This window comes from Larus michahellis, chromosome 1 (assembly GCF_964199755.1).
Source record: "Larus michahellis chromosome 1, bLarMic1.1, whole genome shotgun sequence".
NCBI classification, from domain to species: domain Eukaryota; kingdom Metazoa; phylum Chordata; class Aves; order Charadriiformes; family Laridae; genus Larus; species Larus michahellis.
In genome coordinates this window covers 152107803-152128528 of record NC_133896.1, presented here as the reverse complement: position 1 = coordinate 152128528, position 20726 = coordinate 152107803, and the positions used below count along the sequence as shown (strand labels likewise).

Genomic DNA, 20726 nt, shown 5'->3' with positions numbered 1-20726 from the left:
GGCAAGTCCAGTACTGTACTTTTCTCCATTGTTTGCTATTGGTCTCAGGAAAAGCAGTATACACAAGCTTGAAAAACTTGTTATGCCTTTGGGTTGCAATTATGTATTTGCTGTCTATTCCCTTTCTCTTGCTGGTTTATTTTTTCAGTTGTTTACATCATGTCAGGCTGCTTTTCTTTCCTTAAAAATAGCTACAATTTAGCTTTTGTCAGTAGGATTTGCTGTCGCTAACAAATCCCATTTTCTCCTTTGCCCTTGTAAGTCTATGAATATTTTGACCTCCGTGTTGCTGTTGTATGCCAAAGAGGAAGAAGCCTTTTGGCTGCTGGTTGCTGTGTGTGAGCGAATGCTGCCGGATTACTTCAACCACCGAGTGATAGGTGAGCTCGTGCCTCTCTTCTTCCCAACTGGGAAAGGGCAGGCGAATGGCACCGGGGTGAAGTAAAATGCTCAAGGTCTTCTGAGGTCCAGACCCCACGGGCAAGGGGGTCCGTCGACTCGTGCGGTGTGCAAGGACAGCAGCGGTGGCTGCTCAGCTTCCAGCTGGGGTTGGTTTTGGTTTGAAGGGTTTGAACTGCAAGAACTATAAATATATGCTCAGCTTTTACATTTGTGGGTTGTTGTTTTTTCCCTGTTGGTCAGAAGGAGGTGGGATTTTTGCCTGTTAGGTAAAAATGGAAGAGCTTGCGTGTCTTGGTTAGGATCGCTCAGTATTAGAGACTTGAGCTGTTTTAGATGGACCTAGGAAAGATCTGCTAGAGTGGCTGTTTCTGGTCTGATGCCCCTGACTGCCTGGCTGCTGGAGTAACGCAGGCTTGCGTCTAAACTAGCCATTGGTAAGGAGAGCTGGTCCAAACCCCTCTGAATGTGAGATGCAGCATCAAGAAATAAGCCCAGTCCCTCTGCAGTGCGTGCCGCGTACTTCATGTGCTGTGTCTCCTGTTCTTTGCAATGCGACTATTTTTAAGACAGTTGTGCAAACACCCACCTAACGCACACAGGAAAGAGGGCCTGAACAGCTTGACGCAGTAATTGCAGGTATGCATACTATAAAAAGTATTTGTTCTCTGCAGTCGCTTTAGTTTCTCCTTCTCTTTAGTTACAGTGTCTGCCATTACACCATCACCGTAGCGAAGGGGGAGATCAGGGTCACTCGTGAGGAGGTGGGGATAGGAGGAAATCCCTGGCAGTAGTGGTTCTGGGAGCTAGAAATGGTGTGGGCACTCACGTTCTGCCTGGGGAGAAGGAGATGTCTGAGAAGGTTTCTCATCTTTTGCTTGGAGGATGGGGTTGTCATACCTCCCTCCTGACACTGTGCTGCTACAGTTATTGTCTTGTCACTGAACTGTCAGGTAAGGTAAGTTAAAGCAGAGTTATTCCAAAGTTATCTGGATGCTTAGGATGTTTTGTGGTGCTTTGAACACTATTGGTATTTTCAGCTAGTGGATTGGGCACTGTAACTGTCCCACTTGTCAGAACTTTGGTTCTTGTCTCCAAACATGACTTTAAACTGCCATTTCAATTACTTACTTCCATGTTAGTCTGTCTCCTTCCTTGATTAAAAAAAGAAACACAGCTTTATCTGCCCTTGTGTGTTTCTAGATATTATCAGCGTAGGGCCTGCCTTGATTACTGATGGCTTTGGTGCTTGTGTGTTATTGCCTGTAAGTTGCGTTCTTCACACCCAAATAAACTTGAATGGTCCCATGTGGATGACCCTAAATTGTAGGGTCTGCCTAAATTGTACCTAATTTTGGGTTTCTGTCTTGCCCGTCACTCACCATGGCTACAGCCTACATTGTTTGAGTGCTCGTGGTCTTGGTTGTCCTGTCTCTCTGTTTTCCTGTCCTCTGTACCTACAGGAAAGGGTGAGAAGTACCGTGACTCTAAAAAAGGTACTGCCGTATCTCACCCCAGTGCAAAGAGCCAGGGGCTTCCGCTCAGAAGTTCCCCTGCTCCCCCTAGTCGAATGGCAGCGGTGTAGTTTTGCAGCATGGTTGCTTCACTGAGCAGTTACTTCTGCAACTCTGATTTACCCTGGCCTTTAGCATGGCCAAATAGGTGCTACTGATCTTGTCCTCCCTGCCCCTCTTCTGGTTCCTGTTGCTTGAGTTAGTGTTCTTGGTTTCACATTCCAGTCGACCTTCTTTTTTGATTTGCAACCAGCTCTTGTCTAAACTTTGTATTGTTTCTTCCTGCATAACACTTCCAACACCCCGCTTTTCCTCTTTGTCCGCACTGCCAACGCTGTGGTCCAGATTTTGATCTTTCTGTGACTTTGTTGATCTCTGACCTTGGTACCTGTCACTGTGCTTTTCCTCTTCAGTGTCAGCCAGAAATCTCTACAGTCCAAACAGCTACTGAATTAATGACCAGGCCTTCTTAGCTCCATCTTCTCTTGCGTCTTTTTCTTTATGGCATTCAGAATATTTTTAAAATTTATTTGTTTTAAAGTTTTGATTTCAAAACGTAGGCGATTCAGTCCTACTCAGCCTTTTTACTTTTACCACATAACCATCTCCCTCCTTCAGCCCTGCCAGCTACGACCAGTCTGTCTTTTAACAAGCATTTGCATCATTTCACTTGCAAATGGGGAAAGCCTGCAGGCAGGGCTGGCACTCGGTCTCTCCTCCTTCAGGAACTCTCTCCATCCTTCTCCTTTCTGCAATGCATAGAGGAAACTATAAGCAGATAGCTGCAAGATAGAAGCAAGTTGTACTTGGGTTAAGAGTGATGACAAGGGTCATGCGTATCCTTTTCTCCCATTACCATGACTTTTCCATCGTCTCCATAAACCATCAGGCCATCTCACCCCACTTTGTCTGTCAGGCTGTCATAATTTTGCTATTATAATTCTTGAAACAGTGAAAAACCTCACTTCATTTCTCTGATTTGCCTTTTCAGTCTTGGAGATGTCATTTAGTTTGCATCTTGAGTCATCATTTTTAAATGGATACCCTGGCATTTTCCTACCTCATTATGGTTTCATGTTAGAATACATTAGAGGTTCCGTTGCTCAGATGTCATGGTTTCTGGGAGCCTAGTGAAAAGGTGGGCATAAAAGTCACTTTGAATACACATGCTTGACTTTAATCTACAGTGTCAACATTTAATTATAATACGATCTTCTGCAAAAGATCTGGGCAGCATCGCGCATTTCTTTTATACCTCTGCTTTTGCCGGTCTCTCACATGCTGCCTCTGAGCCTGGAATGATAGGAGAGATGTGAGAAGGCTATCTCTTGAAAGCAAAGCACCGTGCTCGACGTTTTTCTCAGAAGCTCTTTGCATGTCCCTGGGCACTTCTTTTGGGTTTGTGGTGCTGCAATGTCCGTTCAGCCACCAGCCGAAGCTTTTTGCGGCGTGATGTGAACAGCTCTAAAGACAGAGAAACGTCATACCTCTTCTCTTATGATTTGGATGCAAAGCCAAAAGATGCTGGCGCTCTGCCACAAATTGTCCAGGTTATATTCTGATTTTGGACAACAGAAGTTTTGAGTGCCAAGGGGATATATGTCTCGGCAATTTCATAGCAATTAAAGTCGTCTCCTAATACTAGCAGAATATGGACTATGAGAAAGCATGACTATGTGAAATAACTTGAAAGGGAAGATAAAATAATTGAAAAGCTAACCGCATTTTGTATTCAGGAGCATTTTTGATTTCCAGCATCTTCAGTTAAAGCTCATGATGTGGGAGATCTGGTTTGTAGATACAAGCCGTTTCAATGATAGGAAACTACGTTGATTGTGCAATAGCTGCTGACAAAGCAGGTCCGAGGGAGTAGCTGAAACAGAGCCCAAATCTGCTGCTTTTGGAAAGGCTGGTTGGGACAGTTAGGAATGCTTATATCTGTGTTCTTAAAATATATATATGCATATAAGTATATATTTATATTTGCTCATGTATTTATGTGTAAATATTTTTCTTCCTCTTAGTGTGTGTAGCCTTATCTGGATTTCCATCTTGTATTTTCTCCCTTAGAATGAAAGCTCTACTGCCCGCTTGCTTGAGCACATACACCGGAGAGGAATGTGTACTGTTATTTTGATTGCATAGATCCCAAGTCGAACAGTAAAATGCTTTAAGATTGCTTTCGCTAGCACTTAATTATTATGTGCTCTTCTAGCCAAAACCAACAGCTGCTGCTATTACAATTTCATTGCACCCTGAAGGCCCTTAACAGAATCAACACCATCTTTTTGCAGAAAGTTGTGCAGTAAGGATTATGGATGTGAGGGTGGGGGCTGAGATCACAGCAGGACGATAATGGGATTTTTCATTGCCGCCGTGTACATATCTTGTCAGTTTAAATTTTAAGAAAGTCTTGCAGTTGATAGTTGACGGCAAAAGGCTGAGGGATTTGGGTCTTTTTAGTCTGGAAAAAAGAAGACTGAGGGGGGACCTTATCAACGCTTATAAATACTGAAAGGGTGGGTGTCAGGAGGATGGGGCCAGGCTCTTCTCAGTGGTGCCCGGGGACAGGACAAGAGGTAACGGGCACAAACTTGAACATAGGAAGTTCCATCTCAACGTGAAGAGGAACTTCTTTCCCTTGAGGGTGGCAGAGCCCTGGCACAGGCTGCCCAGAGAGGTGGTGGAGTCTCCAACTCTGGAGACATTCAAAACCCACCTGGATGCATTCCGGTGCAACCTGCTGTAGGTGATCCTGCTTTGGCAGGGGGTTGGACTAGATGATCTCCAGAGGTCCCTTCCAACCCCTACTATACTGTGATTAGCTTTAAAGAGTACTTTTTCCTGGCTAATACTGATTCTTTATGCCTTGTAGGTGCTCAGGTAGACCAGTCGGTGTTCGAAGAGCTTATAAAAGAGCAACTTCCAGAGCTGGCTGAACATATGAAGGATCTGACAACCTTAGCTTCCATCTCTCTTTCCTGGTTCCTTACCCTTTTCCTTAGCATCATGCCACTGGAAAGTGCTGTGAATGTTGTGGACTGCTTCTTCTATGATGGGATCAAAGCCATTTTCCAGCTGGGCTTGGCCATACTGGAAGCCAATGCCGTGGATCTGTGTAACAGCAAGGACGATGGGCAGGCCCTGATGATCCTGAGCAGGTATGGCCACGCAGGAGTGCTCCTTCCATCGCGGACTCTTTTGCTGTAAAACAAAGGCATTTGGGTGCTGCTGTGATAACGAGAGGGCTCTGTAGGCACCGGTGGGACCCTCCATGTTACCTTGCTGCTGCTGCTGCTTTCATAGTGCCTTGCCTTAAACAATGGGCTTTGTACGTCAGACAAGGAGATGTCCTGGGAAATTTCCTGGCAGCGCCAAGACATGCATCAACTGCGTCAATGTGCAATATTTACTGCTGCTCGTCGTGCCTTCCCTGGAGTGACGGGCTTCCTGCTCCAGACTTCAAGGAGACAGAAGTTTTCTTCCTTGGGCAGCATTTAGTCATTTGGCTGGCTTGCCGTTCCTCGGATGAGTAATCACGAAGGCATTTTTGAAAAGCCTAGCAGCCCATAAAACAGTTTATTTCTAAGTCTTGAGCCGTAAGACTTGTATGCTTGTTTATCTAGAGAAGAGCACAGTGCAAAGTAATCCGTGTTGCCTGTATTTCTTCCCTTCAGGTTTTTAGAGCACGTCAAAAACGAGGAAAGCCCTCTGCCACCTATTGGTAACCACCACGCGTTCTTCAGCGACGACCAGGAAGCCTCTCCAGTGACTGAAATAGCTAACCTGATTCATGACTCCTATGAGGTGAGGTACTGCTCTCTGTCTAGATCAGTTAAGTTACAGTTTTTAAAAAGAAAAAGGTTAAATTTAACGTGGATGTTTTGAATGTTAATACATATCTTTACAGATTCTTTGAATAAGTGCTCAAATGCACAATGCTAAGTGTATTATAAACACCTACACTGGCAGGTCAATTAGAGACCAGGTATGCTTTTTCTTCAAGGACTCACAACACTTTAGAAGTTGTGTTTCCAGTAAATGAGAAATATAAATATCATAAAATACTATAAAAATAATAAACTTCTGTTCCTCCCCTGTAGAAATTTGGAGACCACTCTGTGGCGCAGATAGAGCACATGCGCTACAAGCACCGAATCCGTGTCCTGCAAAGCCACGAAGACACAACCAAGCAAAATGTGGTGAGTAGAATGTGGCTTTGGCTGAGGTAGCTTAACACCTCCCCTCTCGCCCAGCACTGTCAGGCAGCACCACCGGATCTTGGAAGAAGAAAGGATCATTACTGACTTTGGAAACAGCTCTTTTCCTGGGATGCGTGTGGGTTTGGTTTTAATTTTGCAGCCACGTGCATTAGTTTCTAGGGTGGCTTTAACATTAAGAACAGCTGCAGGACGGTGAAGCCCAGCGCCTTGTCTCTGACCGTGGCCTGAGGCAGATTCCCCAGGGAAGAGCATAAGAAGAGAGCAAGCACGGTGTGATGCTTCCCCGGCCTCCTGTGACCTGTAGCTTAGGGACTTCCCGTCTTTGTTTCTAATAGCCCTTGAGGGATTTCTCTTTTCCCAGGTCTGTCTAACCAGTGAACCTAAAGAAGGGGGAAAAATTGCAAAGGTTTTTCAATACCACAATTTCTTAGCTGTAGCACGTAAATACAGCCCCTGCAGGGCTCATGGGCCTGCCATTGTCAGTGGTGACAGGAGAAAAGATTGTCACTAAGATGTTTTTTCTTTCTTTTTAAGCTCCGAGTTGTCATCCCAGACGTTTCCATTCTTCCTGAAGATTTAGAGGAATTGTATGACTTGTTCAAGGTTGGTCTGCCTGTAATGTAGGGGGTGCACCTATTTGAGGCTTCTGGGCATAACTTCCAGCCATCGCTTAGCAGAGCTGCCTCGGACCTTGTGTCTTCTGCGTGGGAGATGCTCTTCATAGGGGACTTTGTCATTTTGATCTTTCTGTGGTTGCCCAGTTGTTAAAGAGGGATAGTAATGTACTCATCCTTCAAAGGAGAACCACGTCAGAGCTTCCTTTCTAACTTGCTGCTTGGAAATGGTCCACAATACATTAGGTTCTGGTAACTTTCACATGCAGAATAAATTAAATAATATGTAGCTTTGCTCACTGAGAGCTCTGCAGTACTTCTAAGTCCTGCTCTTTTAATGGTCTTTAAAGGCAGACTCCATTTTCCTTAGGGGAGAAAATCTCCACGAATGTGTGTCCTTGCTGTTTGTTCCCAAATTTCTTATTGTTTTAATTTAATTTTTTTTTAACAATTAAAAGTGTTTCAGTTACTTTCTGTCAAGCTGATATTTGATAGAACTGTTATAAAAGTTATTTGGAGGCAGGGACATCTAAGCTTATGGAACTCTACTTGATTTAGAGGTCCAAGTGTGTAATTATTGCCCTTCATGGACAATTTCTTTTGTGCATTGTTCGTAGCCATAAATACTAGGTACTGAGAATATGACTGTGGTGTGTTCTTAGCGTTATGTAGCTTTGTGGCTGAGAGCAGCTGTATCCTCCCTCCATTAGTGGTTGCGAGACGATGCTGCTGGGGCTTGCTCTTCAGTGCTTCCCTCCCGCTCCTTGCTGCTGTTTTGGAGCTTTGGCTGGCTTGCACTCCTCCCCTTTCCTCATCTCATTTCTCGGTGGTGGTTCCTTTTTTGTTGGCTCACTTGCTCCCCTGGGACAGCTTGTTTCGTTAGGACTCTTTGTTCTGCATCAGCCTGTCCCTAAGGGAAGACTGATAGGGACGGTATCCAAACAGAGAGGTCTGAGAGAGAATAAATGAGCAGGTCGAGCCTGTGTAATGCTTATCCTGGATTTTCTCCGGCCCTCTGTACCTTTGGCTGGTTAGATATCCCGGACCAGATGTGGCTAATAGAGTTTCAGTACCCTGCAGCAAATTTCTTCCAAGAATCTGCCCAGTCTCCCTTCAGATTTATTAATTATCCATCAGAAATCATGAGAGCACTTGGCTGCTCTAATTGTAGACGTGTACTTTGCTTTTTCTCCCAGGGATAGTCTTGGTATCCTTATAACACCTTACGCAAGGAGAATTTTGAGCATTTCCAGCATACTTTGATGTGAATGCGTTTTTCTGCCAGAGCGCTCTCTCTCTGGTACCTCACACTGCAATCCCCCTTCTCCCGCCTCTGATTTCTCCTAGAGGGAACACTTAATAAGGTGTTACTGGGAGACGACGAGTCCGGTCGTCGAGCGACACGACCCCAGCAGGCCGTATGCCGAGCAGTACCGCATCGATGCCCAGCAGTTCACTAACCTCTACAGGCTGGTCTCACCCTGGACCTGCGGGGAGCACACCGACGTCCTCGCCCAAAGGACCTTCCGGCTCCTGGATGAGAACATGGACCGGCTGGTTGAATTCAAGGGGCTCGCCAGCTGCTTAGGTATCGGCTCCCCTACGGGGTAGAGGCTGGGCAGGACTGGGTGGCACATGGGCAAGACGTGGATGGTAAAAAGCCATAGAAGCGGCAGGGGGGAATGCAGGCAGATGGTTTTCTTGGGCTTGTAATTAGCCTAACCAGTGACCTTTACTAATTTTTTGTGTTCCAATCACTTGAAGTCGATTAGATTGAAAAGACAGCCTAGCAGTATGATTGAATATTATATTAAAATATTTGATTTCTCATCCGATAGTAATTTTGTTGAAAATATTTTATGAATTAAAATTATACTTGGGTTTGCATGGAAGGCTATGAAATGCTTCAAAATAAGCGTGGCCAGCAGGTGGAGGGAGGTGATTCTCCTCCTCTACTCTGCCCTGGAGTGCTGCGTCCAGCTCTGGAGCCCCTGGCATAAGGACATGGGCCTGTTGGAGCGTGCCCAGCAGAGGGCCACGAAGATGATCCAAGGGCTGGAGCATCTCTCCTCTGAAGACAGGCTGAGAGAGTTGGGGTTGTTCAGCCTGGAGAAGAAAAAGGCTCCAGGGAGACCTCATAGCAGCCTTCCAGTACCTAAAGGGGGCCTACAGGACAGATGGGGAGGGACTCTTTATCAGGGAGTGTAGTTGATAGGATGAGGGGTAATGATTTTAAACTGAAAGAGGGGAGATTCAGGTTAGACATTAGGAAGAAATTCTTTACTGTGAAAGTGGTGAGACACTGGCTCAGGTTGCTCAGGTGTCCCTGCCCATGGCAGGGGGGTTGGACTGGATGATCTTAAAAGGTCCCTTCCAACCTAAGCCATTCTATGATTCTGTGAAATCCTCTCTACTGGATTGTTGCTCTCAGTAAACCTTTGAAATCTCAGTACACCTCTTTGTATCTGCTTCTTGAAGACTTCAGCTTGCACAACCAACTGCTGCATGCCTTATATATTGACAATGACCAGAACAAAAAAAAAATCTGGCCAGCAGGGACTGCGCGCTGCGCTAGGGTTGGTCTTGAGGCTACCAGCCGTTTCACTGAGATGAGGCTGCCCATCTCAAAATCTGGCTGAAGAAGAAAGTGCCACATCTCAACTGTTGCCTGACCCCACGTGAAAAAACAGAATCGACATTCAAAGCTTCAGTAAAAAACAATAAATCTGTATTCTTGCCACTTAAGCTTTCCAGGATTTTTTGATGTGAACCAAGCCTCCCTGTATTACATTGCTGTTTGATTCTTAGAGGGATACAACTTTAAATTTAAAAATAAAAAATTGACAGTATTTCAGTGCATGTGAAGGTTAAGAATTTCATTTCTACTGGTCATTGAAAATACGAATTGTATGATACGCACAGTAGTTTCCTCCTTTGTGTTTATTCTACAGAACAGCAGTAAGGGCCAAAGGGGAGAAATACTATGAACATGATGGCTCCAAAGGGAGTTTTCTGTCTCTGGCCTCTCACATCCCTGTTAATCCGTGGCCACACACAGCCTTTGCTAGATTCCCTGCTATTCTCCTGGATATTTTTAAACGATGCTGAAGTTCCATAGGGTTAGGTATTCCCCGTCTATTTTACAAGAACAAAGACCAAGCCAGATGTCTCTCACCTGCTGTTCCTCGTGGACAGGCACAACTTAAAACATTTCAATATAATATACTGGCCATATGTTTTCATGTATTGTCCATGTAAACAATTACCTTTTGTGCACAGAGAGATGCCTGATGTATTTTAAACTGTGTAAGTAAACGATCTGGTCCACTTCCGTCTTGTTTGTTTTTTTTTTTTTTTTCCTTGCAGATGTTATGTATAATGGAGAAATGAATGAAAAGATAAAGTTACTATATCAGCTGCATATCCCACCGGGTAAGAAATTTGAAAGGGAATGAATACCTCGGGTTTCCCTCGAAACTCTTGCTTAAAGCTTTTGGGAAAAGGCTGCTTAATGAAGAAGCCCATCGTGCTTCCTTTAGCTGGGAGCATATAGGATTTGCATTTGTAGTTATGCTTACCACATTTTAAAATTTACTCCAGTCGAAAACCTTTTTGGGGGCCAGTTGCAGATACAGAGTGTTAAGGCTCACATCTGCTGCACTCAGAGATCTTTTGCAGGCAATTAGATGGGTACTTCTAGAGAAAATATTGAACTGGAACAACATTTTGGATGGCTGGCACTCCACGTACAGTAGAAATCTCCTTATCACATCTCGATCCAGTTTTGATTAGGTGACAAAATTCTTTGGTAGTTTCTCAGTGCAGGGTTTTTAATTAAACGTGCCGTTCTTGGCAAACTTCCAGCTCTCTCACTGCAGCACCAGTCTTACTTACATTAACATAATTTTACAGTATGATTTAATGAAGTGCTGTTTAAAAACACCTTTGACCGATTATTTTGCTTTCTTCAAATATGTACATTTTAAAAGCATAAATAACCATTATGCAGCACTGGAAGGATTAATAATTACATTTTTAATGGGTTTTTTTTGATAGCTCTCACAGAAAATGAACGAGACAGCCAGTCACCGTTAAAGAATCCTTTGCTGTCGACTTCGAGACCACTTGTCATTGGAAAATCAAATGGTATGCCTGAAATGGTTCTCTAATGCGTGTGCATATGAGATAACCAACTTTCCATTTGTTACCCCTACTCCGTTATCTCCACGCTCAGCATTTTATTTTGAAGGTCAGGATACTGCAGTGACTTGAAAACTTAACTCTCCTTTTTGTGTCTGCTCCACAAAAGGTGATGCAGTAGATTACCAAAAGCAGTTGAAGCAGATGCTGAAGGATCTCGCCAAAGAAAAGGACACTAAAACTGAAAAAGAATTGCCAAAAATGAGCCAGGTGTGTATACTAGGGGCTGCGGTCTGTTTTTAAAGAAGTGGAGAGTACTCAAAAATGAAATGACTGAATACAACAGTTTAGCTCTTTCTGAGAAAGTGTAACTTCAAACTGAGCTTAGATTCGGTCTTTCAGGTTTGAAGGATTGGGCTACTCTGATCCAAGGAGCAGTTGTCATGTTTAAAAACTCTCAGCCCCCTTTCTGGCAGCTCCCTCCATCACCAACTGGGACTTCCCCGTTGTAGCCAAACACTGACTAGAAGTGCACGAAGTAAGACAGTTAAAGGGTCTCATCACCTTACCATCTCCTCCCTGCTGCCAGTACAGCTTTGCGTATGTTGTTGGTATGAGGGAAAAAGGGTCCTGTATTAGTTAAATGTACAGACATGCAAAGAAATATGGGACTACACACAGAATACCTTCTGCGCTGGTGTTGTTAAATAAAGTTGTAAATGGGTGGCATGTAGCTAACCTCTCAGCTCAGCAGGACCACATAATATCTCATAAAGGCATCACTTCATTGAATTTCTTGAGTTAGCAGCCATCCTGTGACTGTATGGAGATTGAGGCCTCACAAATTTCCTAATAGGATACGGAAACATCCTCTCCTAGCCCGGTAATCACCTGTGATGGGTGAGTGAAGGAAGGGAGGGGAGAAAGTAGTTGGGCAGGGAAGATGTCTGAATTTTATTATTATAACAAAAAGAGCTGGGTAAAGATGGAAAGAAGCAGCAGAAAGGGAGTTGCTTGCCGCAGAAGGGGAGTTGCTTGCAGGCTTGTGGATGGCTATTTTAGTTGTAATTTGTTCTCTAAAACGGCCACAGACTGTATCCCTTGCCTTGTATTTTGCCCTTTGGTCATCTGGGAGGCCCTGATCTCCTTCATCAAGGCAGCACAATACTTTTCTGCTCTGTTCCCTTTTTGATTTGCAGCACCAAGGTTTCCTAGCATCAGTGGGGGTTGAAATCCCTCTGCTAGCGTTTTTTTTTTTTTAAAAGAGCAAGTCTGTACGCAGCATTCTGCCTTCCTTCACAATACCATGCCCTTGCCTGACGCCTACAGTTACCCATTGCGTGGCTGTTCAATAGTTTTGATTTTAGCTTTTCATCCTTTACAGAGGGAATTCATTCAGTTCTGCAAAACCCTGTATAGCATGTTCCATGAAGATCCAGAGGAGAATGATTTGTATCAAGCCATCGCCACCGTGACCACGCTGCTACTTCAGATTGGAGAAGTAGGACAACGCAGCATCAGCCTGGGGAGCGGATCGGACGAGTTCACGGAGGACATACAGCCTGAGGCCTCTGCTTCAGACCAGGATGCTGTTTTTACGGACACTGTGAAGACTCCTCACAAAGACTCTCAACCTTCACCTGTGACTGAAGGGGACTGGACTGTCTCTTTTGAACACATTTTAGCATCCCTCTTGACTGAACAATCATTAGTTAATTTCTTTGAAAAACCCTTAGAACTGAAGCCAAAACTCGAGAATGCGAAGCTGAATCAATATAGTCTCAAAACAAATGGAACAAGCTGCCAGTCACGGGGTGAACATACAAAACTAAACACACAGTCATAGCAAACCTGTCAAAAATAAAATGCACTGAAATTATGCCAAAGCACATACTGTAAAAGGCTTTCAGATAGCAGTGGACTTTTTGTAAACAATTTGTTGGTCTGTGGTTTTCAGTTTAAGAGCTTTAAAAGCTAAAGGGTGTGTAGGTTTTTTTTGTGCCGTTGATTTATTAATTATCTTCTTGTTTTGAATGTAAAAAGGAAACATCTGTCTACAGCGTGAAGACACTGAAGCTCTCTTCCGCACAGGGAGAGCAGAGGCTGGCTCCAGCTGTCCTTTTTTTTTTTTTTTTTTTTTTTTAAACAGGGGAAAACACTTCTCAGCTACTGTCCACAGTTTGTTTGGGTTGCCTTTTTTGCACTAATACTGAAAACTGTTTCAATGCTGGTAATTGAAACTATTTTAATATATTTGATTGTATTCCAATTTGTATGTCTTGCTGAAATGTTAAGTGTACATGGACTGTGCTTCTGATGTTGCTCTGTGAAACCATGCACTTTTCAATAAACCCTTTTTGTACTAGACTTGCATTGACGATATTTATTGATTTACAGATGGTAAGTGCCTTTAGTCCCTACTTCATTAAACAAATTCTCTGAGCTAGCACACTCACAATTAATTCACCAGTCGGAACTCCATGTTTCAGTGTAGTGCACAGACCTGCTTGGGAGAAGTCTACTCATTCTGTCTAGACCAGCAGGGGACCAAGTACAGAGAGTTTACTTTACCCACGAGAAACATGAAGTATTGATCTTACAGTTTGGGGGGGGTTGGCTTTTTTTGTTTGTTTTTTAAACAAACTTGGCCTTAACTTAAAATACCTATGTAATTAATAGCTCTTTATTCCCATAGGAACAAAACACTAGGACTTTGCCACCCACATACGAATGTTTGTGTCTCCTCCTTATTCCATTCACATATAGCAGAAGTCTACACTACCTTTAATTATGAAAATTATACCATTATGTACAAGCCCAAAGAAAGCAAGATACTTTAAAAGCTTGTCACCTGTTCAACTCAATGCTTCACGGATGACAGCTTGAAGAGACAGGACAATAAAAAAAAAAACACCTTAGGAGTAAACTTTCTTTTTATCCTTTTATTGTAATGAAAATCAGTTTAATTTTCATCCACGTTGACTGTCTGTAGACCTGCAAAACAAGAAATTCTATCACCACCTATTACTAGGACAATCCCCTTTATATATACGCAAGTCTTCACAAGAAAGTCCACCTAGAGTTTCAAAGCTAATTTGCTGATCTACTTCTGTAAGAGCAAACTATATCGGCAAGTATTTCACCAAATGTTAAAACAGAAACTTCATGTTAAATCAATTCTGCAAATAGGCTACTTCTCAGATGACAAGCAGAAAAGGCTCAACCTGCTTGAGCTTTTCACATCACAGGATGTACTGTATATAGGAAAAAAACCTTAAAGACTACTGACAGTGGTTTTTTTATTCTCTCAAGATTCACATCATTGTTTCACTAAATTCTGTATTTACTCTTCAATGCTGATCAGGCAAGCTAGTAGCCCTGTTCTCTACAGCACAGCTAGTTAAAGCCAGCAGTTTGATCATGCTTTCCATTTGAATTTTGCATTGCAGGAGGAGCGGTCCCACTTTGCTACTTGTTCAGAAAAAACACGGCGTGGAGGAAGAGAGATGGCATGCAACCTTACCTTTGAATGTTGTGACTGGTACATAGGTAACCAGTGTGTATAGCTTGTTTGGTGAATCTTCATCCTCATTGCGCTTTCTGGACAAACGCACACGGATTCGGTAAGGAACATTCCTAAAATGAAGATGACAAGTTAATGTTCAATGAAACCTGTTAATTCACAGACAATAAAAGTTCTTTGCTCTGTGGTAACTACTCCCCTTCCCCAAATTCTTAAGCTTTGCCTATTTGTGCAAAGACATGATAAGTCAATTCTGTTTCTATCCCAGCATGACAACAAGAGTGAACTTGTGTACCTTAGAGATTGTACTGTTTGCTCTAGAGGAGCTTTTCTGTTTTGTTTTGGTTTTTGTTCAAGTGAGCAGGTAAGAGTTAAATGAGCCTTCAATAAGATGAATCCATAATACAGTGGGAGCATAAAGTCATACGTGAGCTGTCAGTCCACTGCTGAGCCAGGAAATATATTCTGAAGCTGATCATGAAGCACAGCATGAACATGATCAGCAAGCAGCTGTTACTAACAAGCATTTATTACTTGCACAGAAAATAATGCGGGGGGCAGGGGGGGGAAATCCGTTCTGAAAGCCTGTCAAGAGTCAGAGTACTGCCCAATCTGTGTGCCAGAAGTCATGTGGAAATTCTAGTGAGCATTATAAACCTGAACCAAGATCTTATTTATGGGCATACAACTGATCAACATTTCTTCCTCACAAAGCCCGCAGAAGCACAACTAAATCACTTAGATGATTTTGTTCTTAATGAGCAAGTCACAGCTTAGTGTACTCCCCTAATATTGCCCAAAAGATGCTGCTGAGGGAAGGCACAAAATTATTTCTTCACACCGTTTTTAAAGTAACCTCCCTCAAGTGAACTCAGGATTTTGGAAAACTCCTGCTCAGAGTGCTTTGCTCCATAGACTATGAGAAGGAACTTCCTCCTTGCTGTACGTTCTCACAGCAGACTTACTAAATCAGACGGACCCAGTAATTAAGACAAGGGAACTTACTTCGATTTACTCACTTCTTGAAACAAGTCAAACACATTTTTCACTAGTTTACTTAGATCTTTCACTATCACGCTAGCTGACACCGTGATTTTAGCTTCTCACGATCCTTCCAGAGGAAGGTATTTTACTTTGCGTACATTATCTATTCTAACTAGTGAAAACAGCAGTTAAACTCATGCTGGAAAAGCAGATGTGATGACTCCCTACTTCACAGAATGCACTTCTGCAAGTTAATACAAGGAAGTCCTGGTTACGAGCCTCGCTGCTAAGCTCTGAAGTTATGCTGTCACCTGGCTCAATTATTACTTCTTCATCGCCTATGAACTGGAAGAGCTCAACAGGAAGGAGAGAGAACCCCTGCCCAGAACGACCAGTAACTTAGTCCCATCTTCCCACTCAAATTTTGAAGAAGAGTTGGCCTGAACACACAACTCCAGGTAAAGGATTGTAAATATATCATAGGCTAAATTCAGGAATCCAACTCCTAGAAGACATGGTTTAGAACAAGGGTTCATGCATATCGAGTGTTATCAATCACAGTATTAATCCCTACCACTTAACCTTTTATTATGGTTTAAGAGGTTCCACTACTCACAGGAGTCCCTTTGGACCATCTTCACACATGTCAAATGCCACATCAGCTGCCTCTAGCAGCGATGTAACACAAGTTGTAATGTTTTGGCCCCCAAAACTACTTGTACTTTCAAGACAAGATTAATGGCCCTATTTAAAAGACACCTCATTATTTCTTTGTGTATTATTTATCAATTCAGCATGCTTCAAAACCTAATCCTGTTCAAACGCATTACACAAATCCCAGGTACTTAGCCTGGGACTGTAGGTAGCACTAAGAAGACATGTTTCTAAAAACTCTGCTGCAGTAGGGATTGGGGTACTCCGGTATTACAATACCCTAATCCTCACCCCTGCCCCACCCCAAACCTTGCATTCCTTCTTTCCTTTGCTTTATTCTTATCTGAGGTAGAATGAAGTTCTTTCAATTCCAGAGTTTATCAAAGCTTTGCTGCAAGTGCACTGAGGGAGCTGAACAGAACGTAGAGGTGACAGGAAGAGTGGTTTGGCACGCACATTGTAAGAAAGGAAGCACTTGCAAAGAAAAAGCAAACATTGCAAGAAATATACAAATTTTTCTACCCCTCCAAGTCCTGCACCCCTACGTACACAGTTACAAGGTTCTTCCTCACCCAATAAGGAAAACTGCAGAAACCTACCTTATTCCTTTAGCCCAGACTGCTTTGTTCAATCTGGTGTCAATGCGAACATCAGGGGTACCCATTTCCTTCATCGCAAATTTACGGATTTCCTTGAGAGCACGCGGTGCTCGTTTCTTGAAGCCCCTAGGACAAACAGAAGAGCAATTTCTTTAACTTCAGGAAACTGTCAGCACAGGACACTTGTTGCAGCACTCAACCACTGACATTCCCTAAACATACAATCGAAATAATTGTGTTCAACAGCAGATAAATTGATGCACTGTAGCATGACCAGACCTTTACTCTGGTAGATAGCTGCTAACATTAATGTCCATGCCTAATAGAAACTACATGTACTTATGTAGAATAATTTCAGTACAATTTTGCAGCTGCAACATCTCCCGCATCTTATTTCTAGCATGTTGACAGGAAAACTTCTTGCAGTGTTACTGAAGAGATCAGAGCTTTCACAGATAAGGCCTATGGTTAATACAAACTTGACAGAACTGTTCAGTATTGAAATAAACAGCAGAAGAACAAAAATGATGCTATTTTGAATAACAGCTTCAGCTAAACAATATTTGGTGGTTATTTTCTTCACATCATCACGACTGGACCACCATCAGAACTGTTTTTTTTGCAAGTATAGCTTGTCTCATTCCTATTATGGACAGATGTACACTGAAAGTTATAGCTGCAACGCGAGTGCTTTGCTGTAGATGTTATACCTACACTGTGACATGCGACTATAGTCTCAGTAGGGTCTAAGATCCCATAGTGGGCTATATTTAGTATTACATGCACAATACTGTTGGTATTTAGTGCTAGAAATCAGGGGTGGGTGAATGATTACAAGTGAGACAAGCATTAAACAAAAAGTATTTCACCCCTAGCACTTCATGCCCAAAAAGAAAAAGAGAATAACCCCAAAAGAAAAAACGATAGCAGGATCATCATCATTAATAGACTGAATTGACATAAACAATCAACAAGCAAGGCCAGAACATCTTATTGCCATCCAAAGGTACCATCGCCTCCCATCCTCACCCATAGTTTTGTATTAGCCCACTGTCTTATTGCTCTCCTATTTTAACTTCAGCAATTTCACTAATTGTTTTGATTTGGATATAGTTTCCTGCCACGTGATTGTAGCCAAACACATAGAGAGAATTCAAGGGAGATGCAGTTCCTCAACAAGTCCTCTCAAGCACTTTACTACTACACAGTTGTATGAGGTTCAACATTTCGTCAGGTAAAAAGTTACTCTCATCTACACACAACAAATATTGTTCAACTCAAAATCATACTCCAGTTTACACCTCACACAATTTAGCCACAAGCACGGAGCCAATCATTTGATTAAAACAATACTTAATTTCTAAAACTTTCTGCAGTGGGCTAAATTTTTAGACTTCGCTTGGGAAAGAATGACAACCTGTGCACTGAGGAAAACAGATCTGCCTTCAAATTACGTCCAGGAACATTCACAAAAAATAGAAACAGACTTGTTCCTGAAAGCCACCTGCAAGTATAGGTCCGCACAAGTACAGAGCCACTTCCTCAGGACACAACTGTAGCACAAGAGGCTGAAATATCACGCATTAGCATCAGTGCCAGTAAGGACAGCTGTTCTCTGCCGTTTAAAACCTACTGCATCCACTTCCAAATGCCATTTTACATAAGGACAATTTCACTGATAAAGACAAGGAACTTACACGCCATGGATCCGCTTGTGAATGTTGATGGTATATTCCCTAGTTACCACCTCATTGATGGCGGAGCGTCCCTTCTTCTTCTCACCACCTTTCTTTGCAGGAGCCATCTGAGCAACCCTGAAAAGCACCCGTGCACATGTCAAACGCAGACTCAGCTTCCACAGACTTTTTACCCGTCACCTTCCCTCCTCCCGTCGTCCCCAGCTCCTTACAAGCCACACAATTCCCACATTCAGAAACTTATTCAAGATTAATTCATCCCCGGAGTCGCACCAGTTGCAGATTTTAAGCAGCAACTTTTCAGCATCGCAGATACTTTACTCTCATCTCCCCAGCAGGAGCGTGATACACAAGCGGGACTCTTCGGCCGCTTCCCAAGACGACCGGGCTCAGGCCTTCACCCTTAAATCCACCCCGTCCTGCTTCTTTATGTCCCAAAGCCCCTTCCTGCTTCCCGGCGACCCAGAATGACAGCTCGGCCCGTCCCAGAAAGGAGATGACGGTGCCACAGGGTCTCCTTCCCGGGACTGACGGGGGCCTACGGCTTCCTCCTCCCTCGCCATGACCGTACTCCCCCTACAAGCGCCCCGCAGGCCGCCCGGGGCCTGCGCCCTGCCCGCCTCAGCGCAGGCCTGGATGGGGAAGGGGGGGCGGGGGGAAGGGAGATGGGCCCCAGCCCCGCCGAACGCGGCCCCGCCGAGGGGAACCAGACGGTGCCCCCCGCGCCGGGCCGCCCCCCACGCCGGGCCAGGCCGAGGATCGCCCCCGCCGCGGGGGTCTGTCAGGCGGATGGAGGCGGATTCGACGGGGCCACTACTCACCCTGCCCGGGCACAGGCCGGAAAGGAGCTCGCAAGGGCCTGTGGGAGCGAGGAGCCCTTCCGGGATGCGGCGGGGACCGACTGCGCCGGCGCAGGGAGGGGCCTGCTCAGGCGGCGGCGCGCATGCGCGGAAGGGAGCGGGGATTGTCCGTCCGTGCCTCTAACAATACTGAGGGCGGCGAGGGATCCTCTGACCCTGGAAGGGGTGGCCCCGGGCTCTTTCCGCCCCGGCCGCCGGTCGGTGGGAGGCCTGAGAGGGGGCGCGGCCCGCCCTCAGGGCCTGAGGCGGGAGCCGGCCTTGCCTGCGTGCTCCGACCGCTCCCGGCCGCTGCTCCCAACTGCCCTGGCTTGCTGGTTGTGTACTTCGGGATAGTTGCAGGGAGGCTTCTACAGCACCGTTACCTGGGAAAAAGAGTGTCCCCTCACGGCTGAGGAAGCCAGAGCTGCCTCCCCGGGCTTGGCCCTCATGGCTCTGAGTAGCCGCCTACCTACTTGCCCCCCTGTTTACTCCTTTCATGCCGCACATCGTACTGGGAGCTCGGCTTGGGGGTGGTTGTGCTTGTAACAGGCAGATTGCCCTGTTCAGAAACCTCTGTTAAACCTCTATTCAGAAAACCGTGTATTCCAGCGTGGGGCAGTGGTCTGGTGTAACCACCGTCTCTGGCCGCCTGGCTAGAGAAATGACCCAGTCTGGGTGATTATGTTGGAACAAGCCCAGTCTTGGCTATAATGAACTAGAGGAACAGCCCAGCTCTATGAAGAGGACTGACATTGCGTGTGCGTTTAAACAGGGAAAAAGTGCCATAATCCAAAACCAGAATGAATGTACGGGGAGGAAATGAGACAGAGCATGAAAAACTAGGTATCGATGTAAATCTGTTCTTGCAAGTGCTCTGTATCCTTCCAAACAATATAATAAGCCAGTTTATTGGAAGTCAGCCCCACCCTATTCACAGTTTCTCCCTGTTAACAACGGTACTGCAGGTTTTAGAAACATAAGTGTTTGCTCCGAGGCTGAGCTTGGATTGGACGTACCCACTGGCAATCAGGAGACGTGAGGGTGTATTATAACCCTGAGGGTAAAACAAATTCTTAAAGGAATTTTCTCTTCCTGTGACTGCCATCATAGTAGTTGACATCCCTCAGGTGCTGCTTCCACAGAGACTTTCTCTGAGGTGCTCTTGTTCCTTCATTTCCTCTTTCCTGCATGAACATTTTGGCCTAGAAACAAATTTCCTCTCCCGTTTCCCAGAATAAGCCGTTACAGGAGTGGGTGGAATTTATGGAGTTAGCCTCTAACTTAGCTAACTGGCCTTCACTAAGGTTTTTCTATAGTTAATGGAGAGAGGTTCCTTCAGACATCCAAGTGAAAGCACCCTAAGGTTTAGCTCTTTAATCTTCATCTGGTGGGGTCACTCTTGCTTCACTGACTGCAAGAGTTTAATGAGATGAGCAGGCTAACTCAGGCTGGTACCTAAAGTTGGCAGTAAAAACACTTTCTTAGAGATTAGATCTGGTCTCTCAACACTTTTTAGAGACCAGATATTTGATTCCCCAAT

At 44.4% G+C, this 20726-nt stretch overlaps 2 protein-coding genes across 4 annotated transcripts in view; one reads left to right on the top strand and one right to left on the bottom strand.

Annotated features, from left to right (window-relative positions):
- The window catches only part of TBC1D8 (TBC1 domain family member 8), a 51826-nt gene extending 38569 nt beyond the window's left edge, over window positions 1–13257 (top strand). For 2 of the 3 annotated variants that reach the window (XM_074609267.1, XM_074609246.1), the window contains exons 11-20: window positions 263–380; window positions 4789–5074; window positions 5591–5720; window positions 6017–6115; window positions 6671–6739; window positions 8098–8338; window positions 10117–10182; window positions 10807–10896; window positions 11060–11160; window positions 12275–13257. In XM_074609267.1, the coding sequence (XP_074465368.1) occupies window positions 263–380; window positions 4789–5074; window positions 5591–5720; window positions 6017–6115; window positions 6671–6739; window positions 8098–8338; window positions 10117–10182; window positions 10807–10896; window positions 11060–11160; window positions 12275–12736 (1662 nt within the window). In that variant the 3' untranslated portion in view covers window positions 12737–13257. The remainder of the gene's footprint in view (window positions 1–262; window positions 381–4788; window positions 5075–5590; window positions 5721–6016; window positions 6116–6670; window positions 6740–8097; window positions 8339–10116; window positions 10183–10806; window positions 10897–11059; window positions 11161–12274) is intronic. The other variant, XM_074609257.1, reaches the window with a different exon arrangement.
- Window positions 13258–13812: 555 nt separating this feature from the next.
- On the bottom strand, window positions 13813–19245 carry RPL31 (ribosomal protein L31). The gene is made up of 5 exons (XM_074609279.1): window positions 19169–19245; window positions 18348–18464; window positions 16651–16776; window positions 14414–14526; window positions 13813–13884 (listed from the first exon to the last, which is right to left on the bottom strand). Exons 2-5 carry the CDS (start codon window positions 18452–18454, stop codon window positions 13853–13855), a joined length of 378 nt encoding a protein of 125 aa, XP_074465380.1. The 5' UTR covers window positions 18455–18464; window positions 19169–19245; the 3' UTR covers window positions 13813–13852.
- Window positions 19246–20726: the final 1481 nt, after the last annotated feature.

What these genes read in the sequence shown, in the direction of transcription:
- RPL31 (XM_074609279.1), bottom strand. Translation starts at nt 18,454, where the DNA reads ATGGCTCCTGCAAAGAAAGGTGGTGAGAAGAAGAAGGGACGCTCCGCC. An exon ending in GTCTGGGCTAAAGGAATAAG is followed by an intron (nt 14,527 to 16,650) that starts GTAGGTTTCTGC and finishes TCTTCATTTTAG; the next exon opens with GAATGTTCCTTACCGAATCC. An exon ending in ACCAGTCACAACATTCAAAG is followed by an intron (nt 13,885 to 14,413) that starts GTAAGGTTGCAT and finishes CTTGTTTTGCAG; the next exon opens with GTCTACAGACAGTCAACGTG.